The sequence below is a fragment of the Nilaparvata lugens genome, chromosome 4, assembly GCF_014356525.2.
Source record: "Nilaparvata lugens isolate BPH chromosome 4, ASM1435652v1, whole genome shotgun sequence".
In the NCBI taxonomy this organism is placed as follows: Eukaryota; Metazoa; Arthropoda; class Insecta; order Hemiptera; family Delphacidae; genus Nilaparvata; species Nilaparvata lugens.
Window position 1 is genome coordinate 72,464,097 of NC_052507.1, and position 21,369 is coordinate 72,485,465.

The 21,369-nt window shown below is 34.5% G+C and overlaps 1 protein-coding gene across 1 annotated transcript; it reads right to left on the reverse strand.

Annotated features, from left to right (window-relative positions):
* Window positions 1-61: 61 nt before the first annotated feature.
* Window positions 62-21,078, reverse strand: LOC120350948 (PIH1 domain-containing protein 2). Its single transcript, XM_039426378.1, has 5 exons — window positions 20,887-21,078; window positions 13,898-14,090; window positions 11,706-11,918; window positions 8,359-8,567; window positions 62-4,921 (listed from the first exon to the last, which is right to left on the reverse strand). Exons 2-5 carry the CDS (start codon window positions 14,033-14,035, stop codon window positions 4,780-4,782), a joined length of 702 nt encoding a protein of 233 aa, XP_039282312.1. The 5' UTR covers window positions 14,036-14,090; window positions 20,887-21,078; the 3' UTR covers window positions 62-4,779.
* Window positions 21,079-21,369: the final 291 nt, after the last annotated feature.

Consider the following 21,369-nt stretch of genomic DNA (forward strand, 5'->3'; position numbering starts at 1 on the left):
GATTTAACCAATTCCAAAGCTTTTCATAACCATTAGGGAAAATGAAATAAATATCCAAATATCAGCAGGAAAAATATTATATTTTATTTTGAAAAAGGAATCACTATTTTAAAACAATCTAAAGAGTAATCAACAACAAAAGTCAACATGTAAATAATTCTTCATGGAGTTTTTTTGAAAAATTGTACATAAATAGAGGATACGGATAATGCGAACTTATTAATGTATAATTTCACAGTGCTGGAATTAACTTTGACGCTTGAAACCGTCAAAAAATATTCAATTTATTTTCACAAAACATATACGGTAGACTACTGCACACTGATCCAATATAATAGTAGATTTCAAGAGAATTATTATATTAAAATAGCAATGAGATTAAATAATTTGTCAAGTATCATTGTGGAACAAAAATCAGGAATGAAGAATAGGCAGTATTCGCTGGGAGATTAGTAAATCATTATTATGTTTCACTTTGGCTGTAAAACATAATCGCACAACTCTTTATAACAGTGAAATGCTGGAAATATATTTTTTACAAAAAAATTAAATAACGATATCATTTATAGAACACGGTACCATATGATCAAGGTGATAATTTAATTAATCACACGTGCGTCATCCAACAACAATAATTTTAAATCTTTCTTAAATATTATTTTCAAGACAAAAATGTATAATTGAATACAATCATGACAATTATCAACTGGATAATAGCTAATACAGATAAAATGTTCTCAAATTCGTAGGCCATAATTCTAAAAAAAAACTATTGCACGCATTCCATTAGAATAGTCTTGTATAAAATTTAATTTCGATGTTGACATTTAGTTAAAAAGATAGAAAGAAAGAGTTGAATTTTAAATGGGACCGCACTTAATTAATCAACTGTCATGTTAGTTACCGGGATTTTAAATTAGTTTATCATTACTCCAATTAAAAAAGATAGGTAGTCGTTTTTGAGAAACAGAGAAATCAAAATCTCTTATTCTATGAAAAATTCTATCATTATTATTATTATTCCCATACTCAATTGATTAGTGTATCATTCTAGCTATTTCTCTATCAACTGTACTTTATAGATATACTTTTAGTGGTGTGATTGTGGCCATGGAATCTAACATTAGTTTCATACTATGAAGGTTCAAACTGTTCACTATATCAGGATTTATCTTAATCGCTATCATCTATATCTCTAACAAAATCAAAGGAAGATCAGTATTATTATCAATATGACTGTTTAGAGAGTTTTAAATTCATAAAGAAAATGAGTGACTTATCTCTCAATTTACAAATGTTTCTAAAAAATGGAAACTTCTATTGTTGAATTTGATAAAAATGAACTCAATTGATCCAATGATATCAAACTAGTAACAATGTCGTAGTAGGCTAATCAATCTTGCAATACACAATTAATGCATTTTTATAAGAAACTTCAACACATGCCTATATTAACAAAGGATATTTCACAACGCTATGAGGTTATTTTCGAAATTAAGAATGTTCATGTTTAAACCGAGAGATTTAAAGGATGAGGTGGAGACAAGGATGCAGGAGACAAGGATGAGGTGGTGCAGGAGACAAGGATGAGGTGGTTTGGGCATGTACAGCGACGGGAGGAGGATTATGTTGGACGAAGAGTGCAGGATTTGATTTTGGAGGGAGTGAGAGGACGAGGTAGACCTAGGATGAGGTGGGGAGATAGAATAGCGGCTGACTTGCGGGAGAGTGGTTGGAGGAGAAAGGAAGCATTGGATAGGGCTTTGTGAAGAGGAAGGAATGCCGACCCCATTTAAATGGGATAAGGCACAGCCAAAGAAGAAGAGGAAGGTGTTTAAACCGAGAGATTGGGAGCAATAAAGAGGTTGAAACAGATAAGAAAATAAATTTGCCTGTAATGATTCTCCAATTTAAATTCTTGATATCTAGAAAACAGACACCTTACTTAATTCCTGGAGTTTCAATGAAAAACGTATTATTTAAACATTTTTGAATCCAAGCCAACCTGTATAACTTTATATACTTGCACTGAAAGTACTACAACACCTGCTGAACGAAATGTTTAGTTTTCAAAACTTGAAGATGAAATTCTCACACTAGTATTGGAAAAATCTTTTGAATTTCCATGGAAGATATCATAATTGAATCAAATAATGATTGGCCAAAAATTTACAGATTTGAAAAAATGAAATGAAATAATTCTTAATTAGATTCCAGTATTTTATGGATCAAGAAAGTAGTGAGAATTTAGAACTGACATTCATTGAAAAATGAGAGATTGTTGATAATTTGGTGTTATAAATTGTAATTTTGCTTCCTACTGACCACAGCCGTAATTTTTTTAAAATTAAAGACAAAAAATCACAACCAAGACTTTGTTACTACACGGATAGTAGAATTTAATTTTTTTTTTAATTTGAAAAACTCTTTTCTTGTTAATTGGAAAAAAGAACCTGGCAATCTAATTTATTCAAATGGGTACAGTCCAATTTTTATAATCTTACAAACTCTTTTCTTTGGAAAATAAACACCTGGAAATCTTATTTTTTTAATTGGGTACAGTGTAGCAATACACGATTGATTGATTGATTTTTAATAATGTGAAGTGCATCATTATTGGAAAACAGCTATGGAACAAGAGTAGTTTCTTTGTTCCAAGAATACAGTTGGTGCTAGTCAACTAGTATTGTTTTACAACTAGTTGTAAAACTTGACAATCTTTCCCAAGACATTCAATAACCAATTCAAGAAAACTAGTTTGAGAGAATCTGCAAATTTATCACGAAAAAGACAACAATATTACCAAATATGTCACAATATAACAAATAGTTAATACTTTAAAACTCTACACAGCAATATAACTACCAACACTCAAACACACATTCTCACTTGGTGTATGTGAGTTACTTTCTCAATATTTTTATCAAAATAGAATCACAAGTCTCCAAAACGGAGAAAAAGAGATAGTTAATGTTTGCTTAATTGAAATGTGATTTAAATTACAACCATTGTGATTACTTTCTACATTCCAGTGACAATTATACTCATCGTAATGTTCTTTTACACATTGAACAATGGTAATTGTGCACCAATTATTAGTTATTAACACCAAGATCTAGATTCTTCTAAGATACACGAGTAAATTTCAAAATAATATTAGTTCTATCGCTATTCGACTGGACAATTTTCTGACAAATCAAAAACTTTGAAGTCGCCTACGGATTTCTACAAATACAGGTTGTTTATATGATGAAAGTACAGTAACTGCTTTCTATAACTTTATCACTATGAACATTAATAGCTCTATAGACACACACACCAATTAATTTCTACTATTCGATTAGAAGGCCCAGTTGTTTAAAATACTGTCATAAGATTGCTTTTATTGGAGGTAAATGCGATGTTTAATATTATACTATCAATAATATTATTGATTCGCCATAAATTTGAACATTTGAATCCACCATTCATTCCATAAATATTTCTATATTCGATTGGAACTATATATAGGACATATATGTGCGTATTAAAATTGTGAGCAACAAATCCACCTTTCAATTGTGATGCTAATGTTTGCTCAAATGAATGAAGTTGACGATAAAGCACGATAAGTGTATAATAATTATAAAACACCTACAAAATATGCCTGTCGAATATGCAGGTCAAGATAAAAGATGAACACGAACCGACACCTTATTCTTCTACATCAGGCAGCAAAACAAATAGATTATTTCTGTTCAACGCTAACAAAATAGCGTTATCAAACGTACATACAGTAATAATAAGTGCAATAAAGATAGAGACACAAAATACGGACCAGTTGCTTTCAAGTCTCTGTCAATAAAATTTATTTCTCGTACAAGAGATTGGTCAACATAGATTTTGTTCTCTGTCAATGTGTGAACAAAATTTAGAACTCGTAAAAATTTCAAGGATATAAAATCTCAACAACATATTGGTCAACAATTTTAACGTAGTTTACCCTGTTTTGAAACCGTAAATAACGTGCAGTAAAGAAGACTTGGAATGCCGCTAGAAAAACATGTATAATCTTGACTCACAAGCGAAACATTTGTCATGATAAAAAAGTTATTGCTCTCATAAATGGCTAAGAGTAACAAATCACATTAAAAGCTAAGATCTGAAAGGAACTAAAGTGTATAACTAGGTATAACATTAAAAACCACGATTAAATTGGAAACAAACAACACAATGAGGAAGAAAATCAAAGCAATTATGATGAATATGGGACAACGAAATAACTAATACTGAAGGATTCGTTTTGAGATCTTGACTAAAAAATTCTGCGATTTGCGATAAATAAGATATGATCTGCGAGGATGAAATATATAAAATAACATGAGATAGAAGAAATTGAAACAAATATTACAAAACGTGAAACAAATAACATATTTCAAACAATGACGAAAGGACATGTAAGTGCTAATACTGAAGGATTTGTTTTGAGATCTTATCTTAAAATACTCTGACTAGTGGATAATTATGTGTAAAATAATAACAATTAAAAACATGAGACGTTATTAGACTCGTTGGAATCGGACCTCAACTTCATTAAATAGAGTGAATAATTCCCCGTCCCACTACATTACTAGATCACAATAGGATATAACTGTCATTTGAAATGTATATAAATTTCAAACCGTCAACAATAATAACAAAGTGAATGTTTCAACGTTGAATGATAAAACTTTTGGCGGTGGATCACTAGGAATTGAGACGATGTTCGGTGGTAATTGACAGTCGACCGAGGTCGCAGTCTCAACTGGGCCCAGCGTCAGTGTCCGGGTCAGAGTCCGTATTCGTGACAGTCACCGTCACAGTGCTAGGCTCGTTCCGCAGTTCGATGTCTTTCGTTTGAGGCCCGTACTTATGGTGATAGTGTGTCGCTTCCTCTCTCGATCTGCAATACAAATACAATCAAAATCTCAACACTGATGTTGAAGAATTGTATAATATAACAGTAGAAAACAGGTACAGTATTTATCCAGGAAGTTTTCGAATTCTGACAGGAGTAAAATAACTCTGTATTGAGATTCACTTTGAAACTGTCAGCATTTATCTGTTTATAACGGGTGATTCAAAAATGACTTTACAACTTTGAAAAAACATTATAAAATCTTATTAAACAAGGTACAGAGCTGGTTTTGGTGTAGTATTGAAGGAAAACACTTCAAGTTTTTTCACCTTAAAGTGAAGATGTTCTATGTGACTTCCGTTGATTATCATGCAGACATCCCATCGATAGTCGATTTCTTTCCAGACTCGCACTAGCATAGTGCAGCAAAGACTAGCACTAAAGGCATAGTGTACCTACAAAGTTTTTTTTAGCCTTTGCACAGCCTTAATGATGTTGAAGAGTTTTTTCAACTGTCTGAATCCAGCATAGATCTGTAATGCTTTACAACCATTGAAACCATTTAGGCATAATAATTTATTGACTTATGTATGTGTTCTAATATTTTGACGTGATCTTATGCATCTATAGATGGTTCATGGATCGAGAATATATCTATCTATCTATCATACATTAATCACACAAATTTATCTATCAAACAAATTTTGTGAAACCTATACATTGGATATCGAGAACATACTCTGAATAAGATCGAATAATAAATTCGACTTCATTTATACCTAAACACATTCCATTGAAATCATTAGGATAGGAAGATTGAAGAAGCGAACCTTGAGCCATTTCTCTCCCAAATTTAGATACAATAATATAGTCCAAAATAATATTGGGTCAATTGGTATTTCAGAGTTCAGAATAGACTGAAGTTATTCTTTGTGGCGTTTGAAAATTTGGAATATTGCCACCAATAATGTGATAGGTGCTCCAAAACAAACAATCATATTGTTTGTAATTTTATCAAGTCAATTGGATTATATCATTACTCAAGTCTTAATGCAGTAATCTTACTATACTCGATATTAGACTGTATTTTTATGAGAAATTTGAGTAGGCCTATACTTTTTTTAACACAAAATATTTTATTACGTTAACAGATGGGAATAAATTGGAAGTTGCATTTGTTCAAATGCTAATTAATGGATAAACGAAAATCCCAATTAAATGCTGTAAATCACCCCGAAGACTTCTGCTTCTGCAAATATTGACAACCGGGTAAACAGCTAGATAGAAATTCTGGGTTGACAAATAATTTTTGTATAGTAGCAATCATCGAATTTCCATCTAGCTGTTTACCCGGTTGTCAATATTTGCAGAAGCAGAAGTCTTCGGGGTGATTTACAGCATTTAATTGGGATTTTTGTTTAGTAATAATTATTCATTACGTTAACACTTATATTGTTTATAGTATTGAAGGAAAACACTTCAAGTTTTTTCACCTTAAAGTGAAGATGTTCTATGTGACTTCCGTTGATTATCATGCAGACATCCCATCGATAGTCGATTTCTTTCCAGACTCGCACTAGCATAGTGCAGCAAAGACTAGCACTAAAGGCATAGTGTACCTACAAAGTTTTTTTTAGCCTTTGCACAGCCTTAATGATGTTGAAGAGTTTTTTCAACTGTCTGAATCCAGCATAGATCTGTAATGCTTTACAACCATTGAAACCATTTAGGCATAATAATTTATTGACTTATGTATGTGTTCTAATATTTTGACGTGATCTTATGCATCTATAGATGGTTCATGGATCGAGAAATATATCTATCTATCTATCATACATTAATCACACAAATTTATCTATCAAACAAATTTTGTGAAACCTATACATTGGATATCGAGAACATACTCTGAATAAGATCGAATAATAAATTCGACTTCATTTATACCTAAACACATTCCATTGAAATCATTAGGATAGGAAGATTGAAGAAGCGAACCTTGAGCCATTTCTCTCCCAAATTTAGATACAATAATATAGTCCAAAATAATATTGGGTCAATTGGTATTTCAGAGTTCAGAATAGACTGAAGTTATTCTTTGTGGCGTTTGAAAATTTGGAATATTGCCACCAATAATGTGATAGGTGCTCCAAAACAAACAATCATATTGTTTGTAATTTTATCAAGTCAATTGGATTATATCATTACTCAAGTCTTAATGCAGTAATCTTACTATACTCGATATTAGACTGTATTTTTATGAGAAATTTGAGTAGGCCTATACTTTTTTTAACACAAAATATTTTTATTACGTTAACAGATGGGAATAAATTGGAAGTTGCATTTGTTCAAATGCTAATTAATGGATAAACGAAAATCCCAATTAAATGCTGTAAATCACCCCGAAGACTTCTGCTTCTGCAAATATTGACAACCGGGTAAACAGCTAGATAGAAATTCTGGGTTGACAAATAATTTTTGTATAGTAGCAATCATCGAATTTCCATCTAGCTGTTTACCCGGTTGTCAATATTTGCAGAAGCAGAAGTCTTCGGGGTGATTTACAGCATTTAATTGGGATTTTTGTTTAGTAATAATTATTCATTACGTTAACACTTATATTGTTTATAGTATTGAATTTTGTAATTTAGATATCCTTAATTAATGCAGTGATCTGACTGTATTTTGATAATGACGTAATTTGTGTAGCCTAGTATGTAGATAAAATATAAAAATGCAATACAATATGAATATATTTCTGGACATAGTTGAGAATGATTTTGTATGCATCAATGTATAAATAAATAAATACAAATATTTTAATATTACACATTAATTAACTCAATACCCAATTTTACCCATTGGTAAAAATAAAAGAAAGATACAAATCTTTCAATATTACTCATTTATTTCACAAGAAACCAAATTTTACTCATTAATGAAAATATAAGTAAGATACAAAACTTTCAACATGGTACATTGTAACGTGATATAAATTGTCGGCTCTCAAATTTATTGTCTAAATTTCATATTTTCTAAATTTGGCTTAGTGGTTTTGTTTTGGTTTTGTATATGTTTGGACTTTTTAGCATCAAGAATAATAAGAAAACAAAGATATTGTAAAATTTCACTAAAAATAAAGTTTTAAATTTAGTGCTTTAAAAAAGCACTAAATTTTTAGTGAAATTTGACAATATCTTTGTTTTCTTATTATGGAGAGATTTCACAACATCACCATCAATTCTACTAATTTCATCAAAAAAAATTTTATTTCAAAGTGAAAGGTGTAAATTTGAAGTATTGTGTTCACTATAACCTTAGTGCCCGGTTTCCCATTAGGGGACTTTGGACTATAATACGGCAAAGTGGAACTACCCTTGGGTCTCCCCACCATTGAAAGCCATAGCTAATAATATTACAAAAACAGTTGATTGATTGATTATTTTCCTTAATTCATTTATTTTCATTTGAAAAGGTCTACTCACAAATGAGGCTGACAGTTCTCATCGAAATGATGCGCCTTGTTGTTCTCATGCTTCTCCTTGGCTCGCTTGATCTGCACAATGGTCCAGATGTCCTTCAGTTCACCAGTCAAATCTCTGTTCTCCAACACGTCGAATCGTCTCGTGAACTGCACGGCTGGATTCATCGCCTCCACAAATTCCAGTATTAAATCTATGAACGAGTCTCTGTCCTGAACATAAACATGATATACATCAAGTTTTGTTTCAAGAACAAAACAAATTCTATTGATTTGATTGATTTTGCTAAAGTTTAAAGTATTGATTTGCTAGAGTTTTATGGATGACTCAGGTATGATCAAATCAAATTCAAAATTTCTAGTTTATTCATTTCTGGACTGAAAAGTTGACTCAAATCAATTCAAGTGGATAGCATAACCTATAATTTTTATTCATTCATAACTCTACCTTCATTGTATTATCATTCATCCCATCATCATCACCTAGGCTTAAACTACTTCTAGAAAGTCACCTTTGTAAAATAATAAATAAGTAATAAAATATATATTTTAAAAATAAAAATATTTTTTAGGTTCATTTGGTCATAATACAAAATTCTCGTCAAATTCTAAATTTACAGTATTATTACTAGTAGTTCTGTGAACAGTAGACCTCACGCAGTATTCTCATCCACAAGTACCTGATTGAAACTATAGACCTTATGGAAATACAGCAATAGACTGGCTTCTCCACACATCTGTGTAATCACTTGTCAGCTGATTTATGATGAATAATTCTATAGTCTGATTTTTACTCCAATATTGGCGTATGAAGGAGGCTCCTTTTTCCTTTTATATTATCCTTGAAATGAAAAATTTCCAAAAAACTTGTATATACGTCGACGCGCAATTAAAAAAGGAACATAGGTACCTGTCAAATTTCATGAAATTCTATTACCGCGTTTCGCCGTAAATGCGCAACATAAAAACATATAAACATTCAAACATTTAAACATTAAGAGAAATGCCAAACCGTCGACTTGAATCTTAGACCTCACTTCGCTCGGTCAATTATTCGTTTCATAAACATATAAGTAATATGCTAAGTTATGTTATTATATACTTTTTCAATGCTTTGTAATAATATTGTATAATGCAAAATATATACTATGTACTATATATTCATATTGTATTGCATTTTGAGCAAGTGAAATTCTATTTATTCTATTCTATTCTGTATGTATGATAATGTGGGATAAGTATATGTGAACGCGTAGTCATGCATGATCGAGCGCGCAGATGAGAAACAGAATCTAGAAAGAGCAATAGGAACACTAAGGGTGGGCACACACCAGTCAGTCAAGACAAGACTAGTCACGATTTTTCAATTCAATTTCATTTTATTTCCAGGAGGTACATTTTACAATATATTCCCTGAAAATTACTCCCTCTAATATGGAACAAGTCCGTGTTTAGAGGAGGAGACAATAAAACAATAAGCGTGATTTGTCTCAATACTTCACATAGTTGCTTATGAAGCAACACATACCGATTAGTCATTGCAATTAGACATGTCTTCATAAGCAACTGTGTGAAGTATTGAGACTAAACGTGTCTTGTCTTGATTTGACTAACTGGTGTGTGCCTAGCCTGAGGCCCGGTTGCACAAAAGCTGGTTACATTTTAACCGTGTGATTAATTTTACAAGAACCAATAAGAAAAGGCCTTTTATAAAAGACGGAGATTTGTTCTCGTGGAATTACTCACGGTTAAAATGTTACCTGCTTTTGGGCCTCACACTGAACACGTGCTCTTGCTGGTTGCGTTCAGTGTGAGAAGCTAAAAACAAGTCACAATGTGTTTCAATGGCTCTTTCAAGATTTTGTTTCTTGGCTCATGCATGATCTGACGTGCACCTAAAGATCCTATTTCAAAGCGACGACTTCTAGCCGCGGCAACTCTGCTATTAGATTTTATATCGACTAGAACGATAGAGTTTATACAGTAGTAGACTATAGGCTTTAATATAGTCGTCAAGCAGCTAGAATCGTAGTGACGATTCTAAAGAAATGCACCTAATAGTATATTTTAATAATAGATTTGTTTCCTAAGAATGAAGGAATCTATAACTACAGATGGAAATTACCAAAGACCTTAAAGAGATATAGACCCACAATGCCTCTGCCTTCCCAATGATAGCTCTTACTTGAAATTGAAGGCCGCCATTGGGGTATTTTAGCACGAGATATTATTATATATACCATATTTGTAATACTATAGATCACAAAGGCATTGATGGCATTGGTATGTAATAATCTTATGGGTTGCCCCCTCAATGGCGGATTTCAATTCCAAGTACGACACTAGCGCTGCATGTGATTCTATGCATCTTTAAGGTCTTTGGAAATTACTGAGATATTGCAATTATTCAAATGCTAATAAATTTATTATTATCAAACGAAAATCCAAATTGAATGCTGTAATTCACCCCGAAGACTTCTGCTACTGCAAATATTAACAACAGGGTAAATAGCTAGATGGAATTCGATGAGCGCTAATATTCAAAAATTATTTGTCAGCCCGGGAATCGAACCCAGTACCTCCTGTTAGGAATCGAATCATCTAATTTCCATCTAGCTGTTTACCCTGTTATCAAAATTTGCAGTAGTAGAAGTATTCGGGATGAATTACAGCATTCAATTGGATTTTCTCTTAATAATAATAATAAATTCATTAGCATTTGAAGTCTTCGGGGTGAATTACAGCATTTAATTTAGATTTTCGTTTAGTAATAATAAGGAATCTATAACCTATACCATTCACCTTATACCTATTTCACCTATCTAATAGGTGATACCAAAAATAACTTTCATTTGAGTATTTTTTGTCACTTTTGGTAAATTTAATAACTTTCTCAAAAAGTTATATTTTCAGAAAATTTTTGTTTTATACAATCAAAAATACCATGCTGAGATTATCCTTTAAATCTCATGGATTTAGCTCTTACCGAATTTGAAATGTTATGTCCCAAAAATGTAAACTTTAGGCGCTCATATCTCAAAAAGTTATGATCGGAAAAAATTTTTTCCCAAGAAAACTTCTTCATTTTGTTAGCTCGATGATATAAAATCGAAAAACTTTGAAAAATATCACCAGTAGAGAGTTTATTTTTAGCCTTTGCACAGCCTTAACAAGGATGAACACTTAATATTTAATTAGATATCAGCAATCTTCTATAGAAGGCATAGGCAAGCCAGAGAATCGGCAACGCTGTTCTACCATCTTTCTCCACTGCCATTATAATGTGGACCTCACTATAGTCTGTAATTGATTTTATGGCGAATAAATGAATTTTGAAATTATTGAACCCACCTGTGTGCTCTGAGAATGTTTGCCGTTCTTCAACAGAATCTCCGGATTTACCATGACTGCAAACACCATCGGCTTCTGTTTGAAGTTCTTGAACGTTTTCTCATTGAAAGGAACCTGCATTCCGCCATACAGCGGAATCGGAGCATCGGGTCGTAGTGGCAGCTCCACTCTGCTCCATGACATCACATTTATGTAGCATGGTGTGTGCGAGCCCTAGAATAGATTCGACGGCAATGTAATAATAAAATATTTGTATAATTGTAATAGTATTTTTACTTATTTATTTTAGTATTATAATTGTATATATCATGACACTATATTAATATTGTATCAATGCAATGATGAAGGTTTTAAGAAGAATCTATGGAGGATTTAAAGAAGGAGGTGAATGGAGACAGAGGATAAACCGCGAAATTAATTATAATGCCGGTTTCCGAGCTCGGGATTTAGCTGAGTTCTAGACTTTAAACAGCTGGAGTCAGAAAATTGGCTTTCCGAAACGGGGCGTAGTCGCAGTCATTGTCATAGTCACGTTTGAATTAAATTTCAAAAATCTGGTGTGGCGCACTCACACAACTTTCCTTGCCGTTATGAAAATTGATCAACTGACGCTAGTGTTCCCGCGCATATCAAATCTACTATTCTAAGATATGAGACAGCTGGTGACAGGACAATAGCGCTGCAGACACACGAAGTCTGCTATCTCTTCATAGTGAATGATTTAATAGAATCAACAGTTGCCAACAGTTTGCAATTGAAATAATAACATTTTCTGAATTTCAAACTTATTTTCAATTTTAGGTGAAAATGTTACTGAACATCAATTGTAGAGATTTTCATGCTTAAACTTTTCCACCTAAAATTTTTTGTTTAAATTGTATCTGAAGCCTGATAATTGGGAATCTAAAATCAAACTTTGCATAGATGGGGCGAAGCTCCTGAAATTTTTACAGATATGAGACTTGTGGCAGTTGATAGAGCTTATCAATGACTATTTTAGGTATAAATTTGATCAAAATCGTTGGAGCCTTTTTTGAGAAAATCGCTAAATACCCTGTTTTTGACAACATTTTCACCATTTTATCCGCCATCTTGAATTGCATCAGATCGAAATTGTTCGTGTCGGATCCTTATATTGTAAGGACCTTAAGTTCCAAATTTCAAGTCATTCCGATAATTGGGAGATTAGATATCGTGTACACAGACGCGCATACACTCATACACACACACACACACACACACACACACACACACACACACACACACACACACACATACAGACCAATACCCAAAAACCACTTTTTTGGACTCAGGGGACCTTAAAACGTATAGAAATTTAGAAATTGGGGTACCTTAATTTTTTTCGGAAAGCAATAGGCCTACTTTCCTTACCTATGGTAATAGGGGAAGGAAAGTAAAAACTAGAAAATTAAACCAAAATAAAATAAAGAGAAAATAGTGTAGAGTTTCAGCAATTTTGAATTATTTAGAAATGTTTAATTTCGTCAAGCAAAACCGTTTCCAATTGAGAAAATAAAAACTGCGACTACGCCCCGTTTTGGAAAGCTGATTTTCTGACTCCAGCTGTTTAAAGTCTAGAACTTGGCTAAATCCCGAGCTCGGAAACCGGCCCTAACAGTCTATATCACAAATAAAGCAGAAAAAATAACTATGAGAGTAAGTTATTAGAAAAATTGTAAATTGATTCCAACCGAGGATTTCAAAAGAACAGCTGATAGAATATCAATATATGCCGTATGAAATTTCATGTCCTATGAATGAAATTTGGACATTAATTCTGAAAAATCTAGATTTGGAGTTCGAGGTGTACAAGATTGATATTTTTAGAATTCATTGGCGAAATTTGGAGATCTAGATCATTCCCATTTTTTCGGTATGCAAACCACAAGTTGACATGTTTTGATGCGAACAAACACAACCCTACTCTCTCTTATTATATAGATAGAAGATAATAAATATCTATAGGATCTCACATCGCTTTATGAGTTACCGAGCCTTTGAAGATCAATTTGAAGATCCTTTGAAGAACTCAATTTTTTTTACTATTGAAAGACTACAGTACTTTTTCTGAAATGTTACTGCAAAATGTTTTGTGGTCTCAAACCGATTTTAAAAAATGTATTATGTTACTTAGACATTTTTTATAAATAGCTTAGTATCAACTAACTTACTTGTAGCATGACATGGATGCACATGTGGGGTTGTGGCGGATTGCGGAAGGGGCGGGGGAACTGTTTGGCGGGCGGGCGATTGCTGACATTGACTGCTAGAATGTACATGTTGTTGTCCACTGCCGTCGCATCGGTCATCTTCCCACTCAGCTTCAGCACACGTCACTTCACACCCGACAGCCTCCTTATCCTCCTGTTCAACAAAACATTAACACCTCATTCATAAGTTAGTACATGAAAAATATGGTTACATCAAACCGTAGAGAAAAGTTGAGATTTTAGAGAATTGAAATGGATTTTAGAACAAATAGAGTTCAAAGAATAAAATTGGATTTTCAGAAAATAAGAATAGATTTCTTCATTAAGTTATAAGTATATGACTCATAAATAATTTATTGTTAAATGAAAAATATGGTTAAATCAAACCGTAGTGAAAAATTGAGATTTTAGAGAATTGAAATGGATTTTAGAACAAATAGAGTTAAGAGAATAAAATTGGATTTTCAGAAAATGAGAATAGATGTATTTATTAATTTATATGTTTATTATCGAACTCACTCGTAACTTAACGTAAATGAATGTCAAAGTTGTTGCACTTTGGTCTATCACTGAAAATTGGTTAATCTAATAATAGATGTTGCATAAGAATTTGATTTTCAAAATCTGAGAATTCAATTAAAACTTTGATGGTTTTGAAAGTTTAGAATAGATGAAATTTAATACTTTGGTATTAAGTATTAAAAATGATTATGTTTATGTTTTCAATGTTTACAATGTATATGTTGTATATTTGCTGAGGAACAGCTGTTAGGTTAGAGTCTTTTGTAAGACGGCTCAAAAGCTGATAATTTCAAATGATTTCAAGATACGACAAATAATTTTTAGATGATCAATATTTTGAGGGCTGTATCACCAAAGTTACTACAGACAGAATATTTAACATCATCATTAGAATCGGTGAATCATTCGCTATAAGTATGAAGAATTTTTAAGTTCTAGGTCAATCATGAGTGGATTAAACGACAATGTATTTAAAGATAAAGTGAATAAACTGTATGCTCAGTATGGTTACTATATCACATTTTTACTACACGTGGCGTTCCCCTCACCACTTCGAATCTTACACCTGTAAGTGATCAACCTTCTGTCTACTAATGTTGCTGTATCACTACCTCCGTAAACAAAGCCGTAGTGCATTCGTAGTAACAGGTAGGGCTGATCTATATTAGCTAGGGCTGATTTCAGCTGATCTATATTAGCTAGTGCTTTTATTGATGTAGGAACCCTACCTGTGCTGACGTCACACGAATGCACTACAGCTTTGTTTACGAAGGTAGTGGCTGTATGCAAATTCGACGTTCAAACTGAATCAAATCGGCGATTGGTTTTAACTTAAAATTTAACGTTACGATGAATGTGACCTAAACTTGGTAAGTATGAATGTATAGTCATCCTCATTGTGTACTGCTGCAGTTCCGACGGTACTTGGGCCAATTGAAGCCCGGACGTATCCTCTTAACTTGTCTACAGGTCTTTGGGGGAAGAGAAACCAATGGGAGGGAGGGTTTCGACTTATTATTATGCTACTTCCAGACACGGAGGCAAACACATGGATCCAACTGTCTGGTCAATTTCACCTGCCTGCTTCTTCCAGAGATGGAGCACCCATGATTCTCATAGTCTGGACCCGCTTTGGAAAACCCCGAAACTGTCAGAGGCTTCACTGTACTCAGCTACTCCTAGAGACGGAGAGTCCAGATGACCTCCCATAAGCCTGGTTTTCACTAGTAGAGTTAGTGGTCAAGTAACTAGCATACCAACTCTACCGAGCTACCTCTACTAATAATAATAATAATAATAATGAGTTTCTGTTCATGGAGTGGTCATAAGTATGGCCACAAGTGAACAAGTCAAGAACATAAAAAACTGTCATAAGACAGGTCAAGAACAAAAAAAAAAACACAAAAAGCAGCAAGCAGAAGAAGCAGCAAGACTAATGCAAGAAGTATCTACTTACAGTCTGAGGATCACAATCATAGAACTCCCTCATAGAATAAAAGGGGTTCTCCTGAAGGAAAGCCCTCAGTCTCCTCTTCAAGACTGTCTCTGGCAGAGTCCTGGCTGAAACTCTACTTACTTGGTCGAGTAGCTGTTTTCACTACAATTGAGAATAGTAAGGTAGTATGTCGTCTAGTGATCAGAAATAACCTTAAAATAACCTTAAATAACCAGTGAGAGGGGTTTTTGAGATGCTATGCTACTTACAGAGACGGAGTCCAATTCCCACAGTCTGGGTTGAACCAAGCGCTGAAAACACATTGTAATTTCTCATACTTGCTACTTATAGGGGGTTCCCTGATTCTCATAGTCTGGTCTCTCACTGGCTTACCCCGAAACTCCATCGGACTGTGCCCAGCTACTCCCAGAGATTGATTATTTTATTTATGTAGATTACAATATATACTGACGTATACACTCATATCTGGGAAAATTTCAGGAGCTCCGTAATATTCTTGAGAAAAATGGCGGATAATGACTAAAAAGCCATGTTTTTCACGGTTTTCTCGAAAACGGCTCCAACGATTTTCTTCAAATTTATACCATGGATAGCTATTATAAGCCCTATCAACTGACATGAGTCTTATTTATGAGAAAATTGCAGGAGCTCCGTAATATTCTTGAGAAAATGACAGTTACTAAAAAAAACATTTTTTCCACGATTTTCTCAAAACGGCTCTAACGAATTTTTTGAAATCCATACCCTGTATAGTTATTTATTAGCTCTATCAACTGACATGAGTCTTTTTCCTGGGGTAATAATGAGGGGTCCACCCAATCCTTGAGAAATGGACTTTGTAACCTCCTTCTCGTGCATGAGGTAGGTTGGTACACGGTTTTTACTTTTTCTTCTTCCATATACCGTGGGTAGGTAGAGCAGTTTATAAAAGAACACAGTCATAGTCAAGATATTTCATCTGTAGAACAGCTGTTTTGACGAATTTCAAAAAAAAAATCATCGAATTTCACAATTTACATAAAGGAAAAAGTACTCTGAAAACAATTGTATATACACATATACAGTAGTAGTCTGATCGTAGTTGCAAATATGTTGCCGTCAATCGTCATTATGTTATTCCCCTAAATTATTCTCGTTTGATAATGAGGCTTATAGTTCAATGAGCAAGGAAAGTTGTGTGAGTGTACAACACCAGATTTTTACTACACGTGACGACACACTGGTGTTCCCCCCACCACTTCAAATCTTGCACATGTAAGTGATCAACCTTCTGTCTACTAACGTTGCTGTATCACTACCTCCGTAAACAAAGCCGTAGTGCATTCGAAGTGACAGGTAGCAATACCTACTATTACTTACGAAGTAATAGTAGGTATTGCAGGTAGGGCTCTTAAAATAAATTAAACCAATAAAAATTCGCTGATTTCAGCTGATCTATATTAGCTAGTGTTTTTATTGATGTAGGAACCCTACCTATGCTGACGTCACACGAATGCACTACAGCTTTGTTTACGAAGGTAGTGGCTGTATGCAAATTCGACGTTCAAACTGAATCAAATCGGCGATTGGTTTTAACTTAAAATTTAACGTTACGATGAATGTGGCCTAAACTTGGTAAGTATGAATGTATAGTCATCCCCATTGTGTACTGCTGTAGTTCCGACGTTACATGGGCCGATTAAAGCCCGGACGTATCCTCTTAACTTGTCTACAGGTCTTGGGGAAAGAGAAACCAATGGTGGGGGGGGGGTGTTTCGACATATTATTATGCTACTTCCAGACACGGAGGCGAACACATGGATCCAACTGTCTGCTTAATTTCACATGCCTGCTACTTCCAGAGACGGGGCACCCCTGATTCCCATAGTCTGGACCCGCTTTGGAAAACCCCGAAACTCCGTCAGAGGCTTCGCTGTACCCAGCTACTCCCAGAGACGGAGAGTCCAGATGACCTCTCATAAGCCTGGTTTTCACTAGTAGAGTTAGTGGTCAAGTAACTAGCATACTAACGCTACCGAGCTAACTCTACTCTACTTACTTGGTCGAGTAACTGTTTTCACTACAATTGAGAATAGTAAGGTACAACAGTGTGTTTTGTCTAGTGAACAGAACTAACCTTTATTGGTCATGTTTGTAGAGTAGCCTAACCTTATTGAATGTCATCTTTATTTTTTGGACTTCAAATATTCACGGAGATGTTGATGACCTGACAGATTGTATGATTTTATTGTAACTGACAAATGCGAAACATTTAATGTAAAATGTACATGCATGAATAAAAATATTATTATAATAACCTTGAAATGTCAATACTTTTTAATAAATTAAACACTTATTAAACCTTATCTTGTACTGTCTCACCTATAAATTTGGAATAAAAATAGCACAAGGACTAGTTATTATTTTATCTACAAATGTTATTACATAAGTGTCATTTGAATTCTAAATAAATAAATATTAACACTTTAATAAAACAAACTTTTCAATAAATGTTAATAAATTAACACTTTTTAATAAATAACAATACTTCTTAAACTTGATAGCCTACGGCACGACTCTACTCTACTCTACTAGCTCGAGACTGTTTTCATTAGCATAGTAGTGGTAGAGTAGAGTGAGAAGTGGTGGTGGGGGAAGGCTAGTGGTAGAGTACTATCCACGGTTCTATCCCACTCTACTCTACTAAAAACTAGTACTCTACCATGACTCTACTCTACCATAAACGTTTTCATTGGGAGAGTTCGCAAGATAGTTAATACTTGCCCAGGGAACTCTACCATGAACGTTTCCATTGTGAGAGTTCACAAGATAGTTAGTACTTGCCCAGGGAACTCTACTAATGAAACCCAGGCTTTAGTGTGGAGCCTTGACCTGACCGTACCCCATAGGCCAGGCTACTCCCAGGGTCACATTCATAGTTGCTATGGTTCCCCCTGGTTGGTAGCTTTCCCTTCATCATAATAACCAGAAACATGAGACCGGTGCGATCCTGAACGTCCTGAGACGGAGCGAAGCGAAACCCAATCCCCGACGGGTTCAAGGGCCAGAGCTTCAGTGGCAGGGTTCTGGCCGCGACGCCACACCTCCAAGTGGGCATCTGCTGTATGCATATCCCGTAAGTCGTGACACGCGAGCTACTACCCAGCGGTACAGCCAAGTCGGTAGGCGAGTATCACAGAGGAGTTTAGCCTGCATTGCAGTGGAACAACCCCAATTGACCGTCCACTCTCGGTCGGGGCTCTGCGCAGTTCCGGCGATACGTGGGCCTGGTAAGGGCTGAAAGTATCCTCTAACTCGTCTACAGGCCAGGAAAAATACTCGTGGTTCCCAATTGTATACGTCTCAAAAGAGTACCAGTGAGAGGGGGTTTTCGAGATGCTATGCTACTTCCAGAGACGGAGTCCAAGTCCCACAGTCTGGGTTGAACCAAGCGCTGAAAACACATTGTAATTTCTCATACAACTTGCTACTTATAGGGGTACCCTGATTCTCATAGTCTGGTCTCTCACTGGCTTACCCCGAAACTCCATCGGACTGTGCCCAGCTACTCCCAGAGATTGATTATTTTATTTATGTAGATTACAATATATACTGGCGTATACACTCATATACAATAGCTTACAATACAGCAAAATTATAGATGAATTTACATAATATAGACTAAGAAAATAATTATTGAACTGTATATGATATGAAAAAGCAATTTGTAATATAATAAGTATAGATAATTATATTGTTATGCATCTACATAAATTGGCGGAGCTTTGGAGATATCAATGTCCATTCTTCGGAAAGAATATTAAAAATATCCTTCCCACTAACTTTCTACCAAAAGAGATGGAGAGTTCAGGTGACTCATGATCCTCCCATAGTCTGGGACCCAGCCGTAAGCCAGGCTACTTCCAGGGATGGAGTCACACAGTCTTCACGTGTTCCATGGTACCCCCTGGTTGGCGGTTTTCTTTTCCATCCACTCTTTCTCCCTGCTCGCTCTTATGGGGTAAAATTTTCATTGCTCAGTTGCTCTGCCATGCACATGGGAGGATGCCTTGACTTCAACCGATTGATACCCAAATCCGGAAGATCTTCATGGATTAGAAGTGCCCTGTTACTCTTTATATTTTTGTGAGTATTTTATATTTTTTTTACTCTCATGAACAAGAGCAGAAGATCTACGCAGCCCCGGTGGAGCAACATTGCTGAGAACTAAGAGCCAATATATGGGGGTAGTTCTATGATTGTCCCAGTTATTTTTCACTGTCACTGTTGAATGGGAATCTAGCTTCAAAGCTATATGCTAATAAAAAATAGGCCTACCATTAAAGCTGGACTCCCTCACAACAGTGACAGTGAAAATATACCATACGATTCTGACAAGGTCTGTAATTGGACTATTCCTACTCAGGCCGACCGAGAGAGTAGAAATAATATCATTAGAACTTATAATAATTTTATTTTTAAAGTAACTATTGTGTGGAGAATTCAGCTTGGGAATATTCCCAAGTTTAAATGTCTTGGTGGAATATTCAAAATTTCTCAATACCGTAAGTCAAAATTAATCATACATAGGATATTACTAAACACGAATAACTCACAATAAACAGTTTAATCAGTCAAAAGTATCAGTGCTTTCAATTTTGGCAGACATTCCATTTTCTGAACATTTTTTTGTCTCTAATTAACTGAGTTATGATTGCATGGTGAAATGCTCCAGATTCAGAGAGTTCAAATCTACGACAATTTCACACAATACCGTATGCCTTTACTGGCTGTGTTAATATAAATTCATTTTGTACTGACAATAGGCAATCTCCAGTGATTATTATTTTACAAATGACCATTGAAGGTATGATAACAGTATCCGTAAAGCCAAAAATCATAATGCACCTTATCTAATCGAACACAATCCTTTGAAATCAGCTGTTCAAGACAAACAAGACTTTGCAGAAAATATTACTGAAAAGTCACTTACCAAGTAGAAAGACTTGAGATTCAGCGCTATAGGTACATTTTATTTCAATAAATCGGCGAAAAACTACAAACTATACATAAAATAACCCGAAAGTGACATTTCTCTTGTCCAACTTGACCTAATCTTGTCCTGCCCTATCCTATCATATCCTTCTGCTACACTCCTTTGATTACTTTGTTTTGTTGTGAGTTTGAATCGATTTACTGACGACGACTACCAACCTAACGCTACATATAAAGGAACTCCCTAATCATTTGCGTAGTTCATTCAAGAAGGATTTTGCTATTAATCGATTATAATTAGCGCTACATACTTTAAATTCATATTTTCAAGTGATTAAGTCTCAATTTCGTGAAGGACGAAACTTGACATCAATACCGGATTCCTTGAAGTTTTCATTTTTGTCAGGTTGGCACTAGCTTTTACAGGTTGCCGCGAATATTCAAACTTATTCTAATGTCTTTTCTGCGAATAATCCATACA

Coding starts and splice junctions, on each gene's coding strand:
- LOC120350948 (XM_039426378.1), bottom strand. CDS start 14,035: ATGACCGATGCGACGGCAGTGGACAACAACATGTACATTCTAGCAGTC. Junction 11,919..13,897: donor GCATCCATGTCATGCTACAA/GTAAGTTAGTTG, acceptor AATCTATTCTAG/GGCTCGCACACACCATGCTA. Junction 8,568..11,705: donor AACATTCTCAGAGCACACAG/GTGGGTTCAATA, acceptor GTTTATGTTCAG/GACAGAGACTCGTTCATAGA.